Consider the following 16,479-nt stretch of genomic DNA (forward strand, 5'->3'; position numbering starts at 1 on the left):
CGACTGCAGAAAATTCCAAAGAGGGGAGGGTGGGCATCCAGAGGTCACGGTGCACGTTGGCACCAGTGACATGGGTAGAGAGCACAAGATTTGAGGTGAGTGGAATTACCCAGCGCTGGTTCAGGAGCCTGATGGTTGAAGGAATTAACTGTTCCTGGGCCTGGTGGTGCGGGACCTCCTTCCTAATGTCAGCAGTGAGAAGTGAGCATGGCCTGGGTAGTGGGAAACGTTGATGTTCACTGCTGTGCTCTTGTGACAGCACTCCTTTGTGGATGCGTTCAATGGTGGGGCGGGCTTGACCGGTGATGGACTGCGCCATCCACCACCTTTTGGGTGGAGGTAGTCAACGGCGACAAAATAAAACGAGTGTACTCAGTTCCTAAATCTCTTTGTTTCTTCACATCAGTACTCAAGGAGCTAAAGCATCTCCAACATGGTTTTAAAAAAAAGTCCTCAAGCATCTCCAAACCCATAAAAAAGTTCTCAAGCCATCTCTAAAATGTAAAAAAAGTTCTCAAGCCATCTCCAAAATGTAAAAAAAGTTCTTAAGCCATCTCCAACACTATGAAAAAGTTCTCAAGTCAACTCCAACACTATAAAAAGTTCTCAAGCCAGCTCGAACACCATAAAAATGCTCTCAAACCATCTCCAACACCATAAACATAGAAAATAGGTGCAGGAGTAGGCCATTTGGCCCTTCGAGCCTGCACCACCATTCAGTATGATCATGGCTGATCATCCAACTCAGAACCCTGTACCTGTTTTCTCTCCATACCCCCTGATCCCTTTAGCCACAAGGGCCATATCTAACTTCCTCTTAAATATAGCCAATGAACCGGCCTCAACTGTTTCCTGTGGCAGAGAATTCCACAGATTCACCACTCTCTGTGTGAAGAAGTTTTTCCTCATCTCGGTCCTAAAAGGTTTCCCCTTTATCCTTAAACTGTGACCCCCTCATTCTGGACTTCCCCAACATCAGAAACAATCTTCCTGCATCTAGTCTGTCCAATCACTTTAGAATTTTATACGTTTCAGTAAGATCCCCCTCAACCATCTCAAAAGTTCTCAACCATCTCATATATCATAAAAACATTCTCAAACCATCTCCAACACAATAAAAAGTTCTCAAGCCATCTCCAACACCATAAAAAGTTCTCAAGCCATCTCCAACACCATAAAAGTTCTCAAGCCATCTCCAATATCATAAAAACATTCTCAAACCATGTCCAACACCATAAAAAGTTCTCAAGCCATCTCCAATATCATAAAAACATTCTTAAACCATCTCCAACACCATAAAAACTCCTCAAGCCATCTCCAATATCATAAAAACATTCTCAAACCATCTCCAACACCATAAAAACGTTCTCAAGCCATCTCCAACACCATAAAAAAGTTCTCAAACCATCTCCAACACCATAAAAACATTCTCAAACCATCTCCAACACCATAAAAACTCCTCAAGCCATCTCCAATATCATAAAAACATTCTCAAACCATCTCCAACACCATAAAAACATTCTCAAACCATCTCCAACACCATAAAAACGTTCTCAAGCCATCTCCAACACCATAAAAAAGTTCTCAAACCATCTCCAACACCATAAAAACATTCTCAAACCATCTCCAACACCATAAAAAGTTCTCAAGCCATCTCCAATATCTTAAAAACATTCTCAAACCATCTCCATCACCATAAAAACATTCTCATACCATCTCCAACACCATAAAAACTCCTCAAGCCATCTCCAATATCATAAAAACATTCTCAAACCATCTCCAACACCATAAAAACATTCTCAAACCATCTCCAACACCATAAAAACATTCTCAAACCATCTCCAACACCATAAAAACGTTCTCAAGCCATCTCCAACACCATAAAAAAGTTCTCAAACCATCTCCAACACCATAAAAACATTCTCAAACCATCTCCAACACCATAAAAAGTTCTCAAGCCATCTCCAATATCTTAAAAACATTCTCAAACCATCTCCATCACCATAAAAACATTCTCATACCATCTCCAACACCATAAAAAGTTCTCAAGCCATCTCCAACACCATAAAAACTCCTCAAGCCATCTCCAATATCATAAAAACATTCTCAAACCATCTCCAACACCATAAAAAGTTCTCAAGCCATCTCCAATATCATAAAAACATTCTCAAACCATCTCCATCACCATAAAAACATTCTCATACCATCTCCAACACCATAAAAAGTTCTCAAGCCATCTCCAACACCATAAAAAGTTCTCAAACCATCTCCAATATCATAAAAACGTTCTCAAACCATCTCCAACACCATAAAAACTCCTCAAGCCATCTCCAATATCATAAAAACATTCTCAAACCATCTCCAACACCATAAAAAGTTCTTAAGCCATCTCCAACACAGTTAGAAAGTTCTCAAACCTAATACAACATGGCAAAAAGGGTCTCAAGCCATTCCCAAATGTAAAAAACTTCTCAAGCCATCTCCAACATGGTTAAAAAACTTCTCAAGCCATCTCCAACATGGTTAAAAAACTTCTCAAGCCATCTCCAACATGGTTAAAAAAAATCTCAAGGCATCCCCAACATGGTAAAAAAGGGTCTCAAGCCATGTCACAAGAGCATAAGATCAGAATCAGAATTAGGTTTAATATCAGGGGTATACGTTGTGAAATTTGTTAACTTTATGGCAGCAATACAACATGATAAATTGTACAATAAAGCAAGCCTGCAGAGAGGAGGTCATCACCCTGACACAGTGGTGTCAAGAAAACAACCTCTCCCTCAGTGTAGCAAAAACAAAGAAGCTGGTTGTGGATTACAGGAGGAACGGAGAAGGGCTGACCCCTATTGACATCAATGGATCTGGGGTTCAGAGGGTGAACAGCTTCAAGTTCCTCGGCATCCACATCACCGAGGACCTCACGTGGTCTGTACACACGTGGCTGTGTGGTGAAAAAGGCACAAAAGCATCACTGCCTGGTACGGGAACCGTACCTCCCTCAATCGCATGACTCTGCAGAGAGGGGTGCGGACAGCCCAGCACATCTGTAGATGTGAACTTCCCATGATTCAGGACATTTACACAGACAGGTGCGTAAAAAGGGCCCGAAAGATCACTGGGGACCCGAGTCACCCCAACCACAATCTATTCCAGCTGCTACCATCCGGGAAACGGTACCGCAACATAAAAGCCAGGACCAACAGGCTCCGGGACAACTTCTCCCACCAGGCCATCAGACTGATGAACTCACACTGACACAACTGTATTTCTGTGTTATGTTGACTATCCTGTTGTACATACTGTTTATTATAAATTACAATGATTGCACATTGTAGGTTCAGATGGAGATATAACGTGAAGATTTTTATTCCTCTTGTATGTGGAGGAGGTAAGAACTCAATTCAATTCACTGCTGCCCTCAACGCCGTTGGTGTGACGGACAGCAGGTGGGTGGGTAGACGCAAGGGAGCAACTCACTCCTGCCCTTGCAAACACAGAGCCGCGAGAGAGATGGTGGAAGAGTCTGCCATCTTCAGAAGTTTTCTGATGACTCGGCCATAGTTAGATGCATCAGCAAGGGAGATGAGGCTGAGTACAGGGCTACGGTGGGAAACTTTGTCACATGGTGCGAGCAGAATCATCTGCAGCTTAATGTGAAAAAGACTAAGGAGCTGGTGCTGGACCTGAGGAGGGCTGAGGCACCGGTGACCCCTGTTTCCATCCAAGGGGTCAGAGTGGACATGGTGGAGGATTACAAATACCTGGGGATACGAATGGACAATAAACTGGACTGGTCAAAGAACACTGAGGCTGTCTACAAGAAGGGTCAGAGCCGTCTCTATTTCCTGAGGAGACTGAGGTCCTTTAACATCTGCCGGACGATGCTGAGGATGTTCTACGAGGTTGTGGTGGCCAGTGCTATCATGTTTGCTGTTGTGTGCTGGGGCAGCAGGCTGAGGGTAGCAGACACCAACAGAATCAACAAACTCATTCGTAAGGCCAGTGATGTTGTGGGGGTGGAACTGGACTCTCTGGTGGTGTTGTCTGAAAAGAGGATGCTGTCCAAGTTGCATGCCATCTTGGACAATGACTCCCATCCACTCCATAATGTACTGGTTAGGCACAGGAGTACATTCAGCCAGAGACTCATTCCACCGAGATGCAACACTGAGCGTCATAGGAAGTCATTCCTGCCTGTGGCCATCAAACTTTGCAACTCCTCCCTCGGAGTGTCAGACACCCTGAGCCAATAAGCTGGTCCTGGACTTATTTCCACTGGGCATGATTAACTTATTGATATTTAATTATTTATGGTTTTATATTGATATATTTCTACACTATTCTTGGTTGGTGTGGCTGTAACGAAACCCAATTTCCCTCAGGATCGATAAAGTCTGTCTGTCAGTCTCTCTGTCTGTCAGTCTGTCCGTCTGTCTGTCCGTCTGTCTGTCTGTCTGTCTGTCAGTCTGTCTGTCAGTCTCTTTGTCTGTCTGTCTGTCCGTCTGTCTGTCTGTCTGTCTGTCAGTCAGTCAGTCTGTCTGTCTGTCTGTCCGTCTGTCTGTCAGTCTGTCTGTCTGTCTGTCAGTCTGTCCGTCTGTCTGTCTGTCCGTCTGTCTGTCTGTCCGTCTGTCTGTCTGTCAGTCTGTCCGTCTGTCTGTCTGGAAGCGACAGAGAAGCAGGACTGGCCCCCGGATCGGAGCCAGGCACACTGCCGGCCAGCCGGCCGCTCAGTCACCTACCTGACATCAACTGAGCGAACGTCTCCGGACAGGTGGACGGGATCGGGAGGGTCAGCTTGTTGACCGCCACGCCGTAGGCAACAGCGAGGCCGTCGATGCCTTTGTAGGGGACCTCGCCTGTCAGCAGCTCCCACAGCAGCACCCCGTAGCTGTGGAGAGAGAGCGTCTGCTTGTCAGCAGGGCGAACGCAGCACTGTCACTCTTCATATCGTAACATCAGTCCACGTATATAAGCTGTCTCACGCATTCAAATTTATTGCGTTTTTTAATCATTATTGTGGGGTTTTTTTTGAATCCAGAATAAAAATTTTTCCTTTACACTTGTCTACTGGAAATGAAAACAAACAATCTTGAATCATTAAGGGCCTGCATCACCCAGGACGTGCCCTCTTCTCATTGAGGGGGTACAGGAGCCTGAAGACACACACTCAACGATTCAGGAACAGCTTCTTCCCCTCTGCCATCAGGGAGGAGGTACAGGAGCCTGAAGACGCACACTCAACGATTCAGGAACAGCTTCTTCCCCTCTGCCATCAGGGAGGAGGTACAGGAGCCTGAAGACGCACACTCAACGATTCAGGAACAGCTTCTTCCCCTCTGCCATCAGGGAGGAGGTACAGGAGCCTGAAGACGCACACTCAACGATTCAGGAACAGCTTCTTCCCCTCTGCCATCAGGGAGGAGGTACAGGAGCCTGAAGACACACACTCAACGATTCAGGAACAGCTTCTTCCCCTCTGCCATCAGGGAGGAGGTACAGGAGCCTGAAGACACACACTCAGCGATTCAGGAACAGCTTCTTCCCCTCCGCCATCAGGGAGGAGGTACAGGAGCCTGAAGACACACACTCAACGATTCAGGAACAGCTTCTTCCCCTCTGCCATCAGGGAGGAGGTACAGGAGCCTGAAGACACACACTCAGCGATTCAGGAACAGCTTCTTCCCCTCCGCCATCAGGGAGGAGGTACAGGAGCCTGAAGGCACACACTCAGCGATTCAGGAACAGCTTCTTCCCCTCTGCCATCAGGGAGGAGGTACAGGAGCCTGAAGACACACACTCAACGATTCAGGAACAGCTTCTTCCCCTCTGCCATCTGATTCCTGAACAGACACTGAACCCAAGAACACTACTTCACCACTTTCTTTGCAATACTTACTTAACCTTTTATGTATACACGTACACACACAAGCGATTTTTATTTCCGTCGTGCTGCTGCCGCACGGACGACAGAATTTCATGACTACACCAGCAATATTAAAAATGTGATCGTGATCTTGAATCTTGCAGATGTCCCGCAGCGGTGCCCCCCCGCACCCCCCAAGGGAGCGTCAATCAAAACATAGGAAAGAACATAGGACAGCCCAGCTCATTGTGCAGGCCCTGCGGCCCACAATGCTGTGCTACCCCTTTGACCTCATCTGAGATTAATCTAACACTCCCTACGGGAAAGATGTAAATAAGGTTGAAAGAATGCAGGGAAAACTTACAAGGATCTTGCCGGGTCTGGAGGAGCTGAGTTATAGGGAAAGATTGAGCAGGTTAGGACTTTATTCCTTGGAACGTAGAAGATTGCGAGGAGATTTGATAGAGGTATACAGAATTATGAGGGGTGTAGATAGGGTAAATGCAAGCAGGCTTTTTTTCCACTGCGGTCGGGAGGGTCTACAACCAGAGGTCGTGGGTTAAGGGTGAAAGGTGAAAAGTTTAAGGGGAACATGAGGGGAAACTTCTTCACTCGGAGGGTGGTGAGAGTGTGGAACGAGCTGCCAGCGCAAGTGGTGCCTGTGAGTCTGATTTCAATGCTTAAGAGAAGTTTGGATAGGGACGTGGATGGTAGGGGTACGGAGGGCTATGGTCCCGGTGTAGGCTGATGGGAGTAGGCAGCTTAAATGGTTTCGGCATGGACTAGATGGGCCGAAGGGCCTGTTTCGGAGCTGTACTTCTCTGTGACTCCCTCCGACAGCTGCCTATCTAAGAGTTTCTTAAATGCCCCGATGTATCGGCCTCTACCACCATCCCCGGCAGGGCATTCCACGCACCCTCCACTCTCTCTGTGAGTGTGAAGAGATTCCCTCTGACATCCCTCCCCGTACTTCCCTCCAGCCACCTTAAAGTTACGCACCCTGGTATTAATCGTCTCCAAGATCTGGCCAAAAGCACAGCCACAGCTTGGCTGAGGAGAACAGGGAAGATTATTTATTTTTTAAAAATTTATTTAGAGATAGACCCATTCGGCCCAACGGGCCACACTGCGCTGGGATTTAACCTCGGGACGATTTACAACGGCCAATTAACTCGGTGTGTGGGGGGGGGGGACAGCAGAGCACCCGGCGGAAACCCACGCAGTCACGAGCAGCGGCGGGAGTCGAACTCTGAACTCCAGAGGGCCCCGAGCTGTTACAGGCCCTGCTCACCCCAACACACCCGAGTTTAGTGAGGAAATTCCAGAGCTAAGGGCTGGACAGTTGAATGCAGAGGCATAATTGTGCTCAGTTCTGGTCGCCTCGTGATAGGGCATTAAGACAACAGGCGCAGGAGTAGGCCATTCGGCCCTTTGAGCCAGCACCGCCATTCACTGTGATCATGGCTGATCATCCACAATCAGTACCTGGTTCCTGCCCTCTCCCCATATCCCTTGATTCCACTATCTTTAAGAGCTCTATCTAACTCTTTCTTGACAGCATCCAGAGAATTGGCCTCCACTGCCTTCTGAGGCAGAGCATTCCACAGATCCACAACACTCTGGGTGAAAAAGTTTTTCCTCAGCTCTGTTCTAAATGGCCTGCCCCTTATTCTTAAACTGTGGCCTCTGGTTCTGGACTCCCCCAACATCGGGGACATGGTTCCTGCCTCTAGCGTGTCCAATCCCTTAATAATCCTACATGTTTCAATCAGATCCCCTCTCATCCTTCTAAATTCCAGTGTATACAAGCCCAGTCGCTCCAATCTTTCTACATATGACAGTCCCACCATCCCGGGAATTAACTACTCTGCACTCCCTCAATAGCAGGAATGTCCTTCCTCAAATTTGGAGACCAAAACTGCACACAAAAGGAAGCTTTGGTGGTGGGGGGGGAGGGGCAGAGGAGATTCACCAGGATGTTGCCTGGGTTGGAGAGCGTGTTTAGTGAGGAGAGGTTGAGCGAGCTGGGGCTTTTCTCTCTGGAGCGAAGGAGGATGAGGGGTGACGATACGAGGCGTACGAGATGATGGTGGACAGCCGTTGCCTTTTTCCCAGCTAATCTGAGAAAACATAAGGTGATCGGAGGAAAGTATGGGGTGGGGGATGTCAGAGAGGGGTGACGGCAGAGGCAGACACATCAGGTAGGTTTAAGAGGCTCCTGGGCACACGCCGGCTGGTGGTGTAGTGGTAACAGCACTGGACTTCGGGGCAAGTGGTCCGGGGTTCGAATCCAGCCGGCCCCTTGCGCGCTTTCCACCCGTGCTGGGTTGAGCTTCCAGCCCCGCGGATGGGCGCGTGGATGAGAGGAGAATGGAGGGTTGTGTTGGGAATGGGTTAAAGAGCCGGCAGGGCGTTGTGGCCTGAAGGGGCCCAGTTAAAGATGGAGAGTAAAGAGGAGAGCCGGCAGGAGTCAGGTCCGAGACCGAACCTGCGGGCCCGGTCCACAGCGGCGATTACCACGTGCCGGTCGCTCACCTCCACACGTCACTCCCTTTGGAGAACGTTGACGTCTTGATCACCTCGGGGGCCATCCAGGCGTAAGTACCGGCCGTGCTCATCTTCGTGGTCCTGTGCCACTCGCGGGCCAGCCCGAAGTCGGTGATCTTCAGTGTCTTCCCCTCCATGTCATCGTCCACGATGGGCTGGAACAGGAGAACTGCAGGCACAAGCGGACAGATCAGTGACAATGGCCACCGGACACCGGAGCAGAACTCGGCCATTCGGCCCATCGAGCCTGCTCCACCATTTCCCCAATCTCCTGCCTCCTCCCCGAAACATGGGGGGGGGGGTGGGGGCAATCTATGCAAAATACACTCAGTGGCCACTTTACTCGGGACACCCATACACCCGCTCGCTAACGCAAATATCTAATCAGCCAATCATGGGCAGCAACTCAGTGCGTAAAAGCACGCAGACGCGGTCAAGAGGTTCAGTCGTTGTTCCCACCGACCGTCGGAATGGGGGAAGAAATATGACCCAAGCGACTTTGACCGTGGAATGATTGTCGGTGCCAGATGGGGTGGTTTGAGTATCTCAGAATCTACTGATCTGGGATTTTTCACTCACAACAGTCTCCAAGCTTTGCAGAGAACGGTGCGAGAAACAAGAAGAAATATCAAGTGAACGGCAGTTCTGTGCGTGGAATCATCATCATTAACATTATGCACCATGTCATATGAGATCATCATTATGCACCATGTCGTATGACATCATCATTATGCACCATGTCATATGACATAATCATTATGTGCCATGCCATGTGACATCATCATTATGCACTATGTCATATGGCGCAGACGATACATGGTCTTTCCTTGACCGTGGATGTTCTTGGCAAATTCTGCATAAGTGGTTTGCCATTGCCTCCTTCTGGGGCAGTGACTTTACAAGGCGGGTGACCCCAGGCATTATCAATACTCTTCAGAGACCGTCTGCCTGGCGTCAGTGGTCGCGTAACCCGGACTTGTGATCTGCACCAGTTCCACGAGCTGGTCCCCCCCGGCTTCGCGTGACCCTGATCGGGAGGGGCTCAGCCCGAGGGTGACCTGCAGGCTAGTGGAGGGAAGGAGCAAACACGAGGAGATCGGCAGATGCCGGAAATTCAAGCAACACACACAAAATGCCGGTGGAACACAGCAGGCCAGGCAGCATCTATAGGGAGAAGCGCTGTCGACGTCTCGGGCCGAGACCCTTCGGCAGGGCTGGAGAGAGAAAGCTGAGGGGTAGATTTAAGAGGCGGGGGGAAAGGGATAGAGAAACACAGGGTGATGAGTGAAACCTGGAATGGGGGGGGAATCAAGTAAAGAGCTGGGGGGTCGATCGGTGAAAGAGATAGAAGGCCACGGAAAAAAGAAAAGGGGGGAGGAGCACCAGAGGGAGGCGAGGGGCGGGCAAGGAGATGGGGTGAGAGTGGGGAAAGGGGATGGGGAATGGTGAGGGGCTGGGGGTATTACCGGAAGTTTGGGGAATCGATATTCACGTCGTCAGGTTGAAGGCGACCCAAACGGAATATCGGCTGTTGCTCCTCCAACCTGACTGACAGCGGATGGACAGAGTGGGATGGGAATGGGAAGTGGAATTAAAATGGGAGCCACGGGGAGATCCTGCTTGTCCTGGTGGATGGAGAATAGCTGCTCGGCGAAGCGGTCTCCCAATCTATGTCGGGTCTCACCGATATACAGGAGGCCACACCGGGAGCACCGGATACAGTACACGACCCCAATAGACTCGCAGGTGAAGTGGCGCCTCACCTGGAGGGACAGTTTGGGCCCTGGATGGTGGTGAGGGATGAAGTGTGGGGGCAGGTTTGGCACTTGTTCCACTTGCAGGGATAAGTGCCAGGAGGGAGATCGGTGGGGAGGGACGAATGGAGAAGGGAGTCGGGCGTGGAGCGACCCCTGTGGAAAGCAGAAAGCTGGGGGGGGGGGGGGGGAAGATGTGTTTGGTGGTGGGATCCCGTTGGAGATGGCGGAAGCTTCAGAGAATTACGTGCTGGGTTGGGTGGTAGGTGAGGACCCTACCCCTGTCCACTTACTTCGTCGTTTAACGGAAGAGTTCTTTAACAGGCAGTTGGGGGGGTGTGGCATCTGAGTGGGGCTTGAGGGGGGTCTCCACCCTTCAACCCCCTCTGGGCCCAAGGAGACCGGGTGAGTCAGTTTTGCTGGCTGGACGGAGAGGGGAGTGAACACTGGAGCCATCACCCTGGCGAATCTGCTATCGGCAGCCATGGCTGGGTGCGTCACGGCCTGGGGGGTTTGGAGGCTCCAATGCGCAGGGTTCACAAGAGGCCGCGGAGGGTGGCAGACCCCAGCACGGGCAACTCCAAAAGCCGGCGCCCCCAACACCGGCCGGGACCACCCGGGAGCAGGTACCGGAGCCTGGAGGACCACACTCAAAGTGTTTTGAAACACAGCTTCTGGCCGTCTGCCAATCTTCTAGCAGCCTCCAACCTGTTGGTATGATTGATTTCTCCTTCCGGTTTAAAAATATTCCCTCCCCCTCCCCTCTTCTTCTCTCCCCCACTTTCCTCTTCCCTCTTTCCTATCACCTCCCCCTGGGTCCCCTCCACCTTCCCTTTCTCCTCTGGCCCACTCTCCTCCCCTATCAGATTCCTTCCTCTCCAGCCCTTTACAAGGTTTCCCACGCACCTGGCTTCACCCATCACCTCCTAGCGCGCCACATTCCACTCACCTTTTTATTCTGGCATCCTCCCCCCTTCCTTCCCAGTCCTGCGAAGGGTCTCGGCCCGAAACGTTGAGTGCTTATTCCCCTCCATAGATGCTGCCTGACCTGCTGAGTTCCTCCAGCATTTTGTGCATGTGTGTGTGTGTTGATTTTGAATCCTGCACTTTATGATTGACTCGCTTTTATTCGCGCCTCCCCCCCGCTCTCCTTGAAATAACTTTACGACACGCGTTGGTGTCCGACTGGGAACTGACGCTCGGAAAGCTGTGGCTGCAGTGCAACGGGGCGCCACCAGGTGTCGCTGTCCACAGCGTTCTACTTCAGGAGGCAGCCACAGGACACAACTTGATTTCAAGATCTTCAATGCCCCTTGGCCCAATTAATAATTGTGTCCGAAAGGCACAGACAGAAACTCAAGAGGCTTGAGGGGGATCTGCGGTATGGCGCAGGAGGCCCAAAATATCTACTGTAACGCACAAAAATTGCCGGAGAGACTCAGCATTTTACCTCCCTCCTTCGCCATTCCCCATTCCTATTTCCCCCTCTCACCTGATCTCCCTACCTCCCCATCACCTCCCTCTGGTGCTCCTTCACCTTTGTCCTCTCCTATCAGATTCCCCCTTTACCAGCCCTTTATCTCTCTCACCAATCAGCTTCCCAGCTCCTCACTCCCCCTCTCCCGGTTCCACCTATCACCTACCACCTTGTACATCTTCCTTCCTACTCTGCCCTCTTATCTTTTCTTTCCCCAGTCCTGATGAAGGGTCTCGGCCCGAAACGTTGACTGTTTATTCCTCTCTGCAGACGCTGCCTGGCTTACTGAGTTCCTCCAGCTTTGGGCATCCCGCGTCTGCAGATTTTCTTTCATCCCCGAAATATCTACCGCCCACCCCCTCTCCAAAGATGCCGCCTGGCCTGACGAGTTACGAGGGGAGCTCCCGTACCTAATAAAGTGGCCACTGAGTGAACATTCGTGGTCTTCTGCTGCTGTAGCCTGTCCACTTCAAGGTTCGACGTGTCGTGCCTTCAGAAATGCTCTTCCGCACACCGCTGTTGTAACGTGTGGTTATTTGAGTCACTGTCGCCTTCCTGTCAGCCTGAACCAGTCTGGCCGTTCTCCTCCGACCTCTCTCTCATCAACAAAACATTTTCACCCACAGAACTGCCGCTCGCTGGATGTCTTTTTGTTTTCGCACCGCTCTCTGTCAACCCTAGAGACTGTCGTGCGTGTAAATCCCAGGAGATCAGCGGGTTCTGAGATACTCGAACCACCCCGTCTGGCACCAACAATCAAAGTCACTTGGATCACACTTCTTCCCCCATTCTGATTGGTCCGAACAACAACTGAACCTCTTGACCACGCCGGCGTGCTTTAATGCGCTGAGTTGCTGCCGCGTGATTGGCTGACTAGATATTTGCATCAATATGAGCAGGTGTACCTAATAAAGTGGCCATTGAGTGGACGATATTTTACCCTGAAAGTATCTGCGGACCAGTGAATCATTGCAGTCTTTGACAGGGGTAAATTGGGAGAAAGACCGGATGAGTTGGTCCAGCATTTTCTGCTCGTTTTGGGGGAAAATATCTGTCATGTACCCTTCACCATATCATTGAAAAAACGCTTGTACAATAGGCATGGATTACTGTCAATATCACAGTCCGTCTGGTGTTGTTACGTGGAGGGATCTGAAACGGGTCTCGGTGTATGTGACTGGCAAAACTACTTCCAAAGGATGCACGTCCATCTGCTAATGTCACATCTGCATTGAAACATATTACCCAGTCCAACAACGTGAATCGCTGTCTGCAGGAGGGCAGCGTCCATCATCAGGGACCCCCACCACCCAGGCCGTGCTCTCTTCTCACTGCTGCCATCGGGAAGGAGGTACAGGAGCCTCAGGACCCACACCACCAGGTTCAGGAACAGTTATCACCCCTCAACCATCAGGAAGGAGGTACAGGAGCCTCAGGACCCACACCACCAGGTTTAGGAACAGTTATTACCCCTCAACCATCAGGAAGGAGGTACAGGAGCCTCAGGACTCGCACCACCAGGTTCAGGAACAGTTACCACCCCTCGACCATCAGGAAGGAGGTACAGGAGCCTCAGGACTCGCACCACCAGGTTCAGGAACAGTTATTACCCCTCAACCATCAGGTAGAAGGTACAGGAGCCTCAGGACTCGCACCACCAGGGTCAGCAACAGTTACCACCCCTCAACCATCAGGTAGAAGGTACAGGAGCCTCAGGACTCACACCACCAGGTTCAGGAACAGTTATCACCCCTCAACCATCAGGTAGAAGGTACAGGAGCCTCAGGACTCGCACCACCAGGTTCAGGAACAGTTACCACCCCTCGATCATCAGGAAGGAGGTACAGGAGCCTCAGGACTCACACCACCAGGATCAGGAACAGTTACCACCCCTCGACCATCAGGAAGGAGGTACAGGAGCCTCAGGACTCACACCACCAGGATCAGGGACAATTACTACCCCTCAACCATCAGGGTCCTAAACCAGAGGGGAAACTTCACTCAACTTCACTTGCCCCTTCATGGAACTGTTCCCACAACCTACGGACTCACTCTTCATCTCATGATATTCACTGATTATTTATTGATTATTACTTCTGTTTGTATTTACACAGTTCGTTGTCTTTTGCACACTGGTAGGACGCCCAAGTTGGTGCGGCCTTCCATCGATTCTGTCACGATTATCGTCCCAGTGCTGGATTTATGGAGTACACCCGCAGGAAAACGTATCCCGGGGGTTGTATATGGCGATTTATGTGTACTTTGATCATAAATTTACCCTGAACTTTGAAACATGCAGTGAAACGCATCGTTCTTGCGCCGACGACCAACGCGGGGGCAGCCCGCAAATGACACCACGCCTCCACTGACCGTGCACCGTGACCACAAACCACTGACCCTAACCCGTACCACTTTGGAACGTGGGGGGGGAGGGGGGGTAACCGGAGCACCCCGAGGAAACCCACGCGGGGAGAACGCACAAACTCCGCTCAGGCGGCGGCGCAGTTACCAAAGTAAGCATTCGGAGCCAAAGGTTTATGAAAGGCACAGGGCCGGGCATCACTGCAGCAGGAGCAGGCCTCAGGCCTCAGGCTCAGTTCAGTGTGGAGTAGAACCGGCCCGTCCCAATCCCCTTCCCGCTCCAACCTGACCCCGGTGCTTCGGGTCCTCGGACCCCTCCGGGGCCAGAACCCCGCCGCCACGATTCGGCCTGTGCCCGACCCCTACCGTCCAACCCGGGCGCTGAGACTGATCAGCCGTCAGGGCCTCGCTCGCTCTCGGGGGCTTCGACCCCAGCCCCGCCACCTCTACCTCCGCTCGCCTCGGCCAGGCTTCCCGCCACCGCGTCTCCGTTGCTAAACGTTGAGCACTTTAATAATATGTTATAAATAGTCTGCTTTTTGCTTTGATGCCAATAAGAGGTCACCGGGCATCACCCACTAGATTTTAATTGCCTCCTCCCCATTCCTGGTCCACTTTCAGCAGACTCCAAAGCTACCAATGTCAGAAAACAATTCTTTAGTGCTTTAATCTAAAGTAAAGAGCAGATTATTATTTAAATGGTAAAAATTGCAGCATGCTGTTGTGCAAACAGACTTGGGAGTGCTTGTGCGTGAATCACAAAATGTTGGTTTGCAGGTGCAGCGGGCAAATGGGATGTCGGCCTTCATTGCTGGAGGGATTGAATTGAAGAGCAGGGAGGCAACTGTACAGGGTACTGGTGAGGCCGCACCCGGAGTACTGTGTGCAGTTCTGGTCTCCTTACTCGAGAAGGATATACTGGCTTTGGAGGCGGTGCAGAGGAGGTTCACCAGGTTGATTCCAGAGATGAGGGGGTTAACCTATGAGGAGAGATTGAGTCGCCTGGGACTGTACTCGCTGGAATTCAGAAGGGTGAGAGGAGATCTTATAGAAACATATAAAATTATAATAAGGATCGACAAGATAGAGGCGGGAAAGTTGTTTCCACTGGGAGGTGAGACTAGAACTAGGGGACGTAGCCTCGAGATTCGGGGGAGTAGATTTAGGACGGAGATGAGGAGGAACTGCTTTTCCCAGAGAGTGGGGAATCTGTAGAATTCTCTGCCCAGGGAAGCAGTGGAGGCTGCCTCAGTAAATATATTTAAGACAAAGTTGGATAGATTTTTGCAGAGTAGGGGGATTAAGGGTTACGGGAAAAGGCAGGTAGGTGGAGATGAGTCCGTGGCCAGATCAGCCATGATCTTATTGAATGGCGGGGCAGGCTCGACGGGACAGATGGCCGACTCCTGCTCCTGTTTCTTATGCTCCTATCTGTTATGGTGGGGGTTGCCAAACTTTTTCTGTCAAGGACGAATACTATTAAGCAAGGGGTCTATTGTTCCCAGGTTGGGAACGTCAGCGTTTTAGATTTGACTGTCGTCCAGGATCTCACACTCTCTCTCCCCCTCTCTTTCTCACTCTCTCTGACTCCACTTCTTTTTACTCTCCCTCCCCTTTATCCCTCTCACTCCCTCTCTCTTTCTCTCACCCCCTCTGTCTTTCTCACTCTCTCTGCCCCTCTCTCATTCTCTCTCTCCCCCTCTCCCCACCTCCCCCCACTCTCTCTCTCTCTCTGACATATCACACCAATTACCAACAGGATACTGAGAATGGCCGGGCGCGGACCGCAATGTGGAAGTGTGAAAGTTCATGCGACTTTCCTCCCGAGAAAGTGCAGAATTACGGACATCGCCTGCGGCAAACTTGCCTGCCCTCGAGCAGGACTGAGTGGAAACGATTAACAAAATAAAAACGATCTGATGCCAGAGGAGACAATGCGATTCATTGGGGAGAAACGGTTTTCTCTGGCGGGGCAGGACGGGGATGCCAGTCAGCACTTATTCACACGAAGGGGAGAGGGGACCTGAAATTTAACTCCAGCAAAGCTGTTTGAGGGCGCAGAAGGTCAACCGGGATCTGAAAGCTGACGGATTTATGAAGCTAAAGCCGGTCAGATAGAATTACCAAACAGCTCAGCTATGCTCTAATTGAATGGTGGAGCTGAATGCCCCTTCTGTCTCGTTTGTTGTGAACGATCGGTGTTTCTATCTCAAGCTTCCGGTCCCTGGGCTGCTCGTTCTTAACTCTTTCAGGCCCTCAGTCCCCTCTCCCTGCAACCCCTCCACGTCAGCCCTCCGTCCTCAGCAACCCCTCCACGTCAGCCCTCCACCCACTGCAACCCCTCCACGTCAGCCCTCCACCCTCTGCAACCCCTCCGCGTCAGCCCTCCACCCTCTGCAACCCCTCCACGTCAGCCCTCCGTCCTCAATAACCCCTCCACGTCAGCCCTCCACCCTCTGCAACCCCACCGCGTCAGC

General features: G+C 50.9%; 1 protein-coding gene across 1 annotated transcript in view; it reads right to left on the reverse strand.

Annotated features, from left to right (window-relative positions):
• LOC132383994 (mitogen-activated protein kinase kinase kinase 11-like) overlaps positions 1 to 11,263 on the reverse strand; it is a 48,276-nt gene extending 37,013 nt beyond the window's left edge. The window contains exons 1-3 of the mRNA XM_059955244.1: positions 11,114 to 11,263; positions 8,399 to 8,579; positions 4,740 to 4,888 (exon numbers count right to left, since the gene is read on the reverse strand). Coding sequence (XP_059811227.1) covers positions 4,740 to 4,888; positions 8,399 to 8,547 — 298 coding nt within the window. The 5' untranslated portion in view covers positions 8,548 to 8,579; positions 11,114 to 11,263. The remainder of the gene's footprint in view (positions 1 to 4,739; positions 4,889 to 8,398; positions 8,580 to 11,113) is intronic.
• Between the last annotated feature and the right edge of the window lie 5,216 nt (positions 11,264 to 16,479).

Source organism: Hypanus sabinus, chromosome 31 (genome assembly GCF_030144855.1).
Source record: "Hypanus sabinus isolate sHypSab1 chromosome 31, sHypSab1.hap1, whole genome shotgun sequence".
NCBI lineage: Eukaryota > Metazoa > Chordata > Chondrichthyes > Myliobatiformes > Dasyatidae > Hypanus > Hypanus sabinus.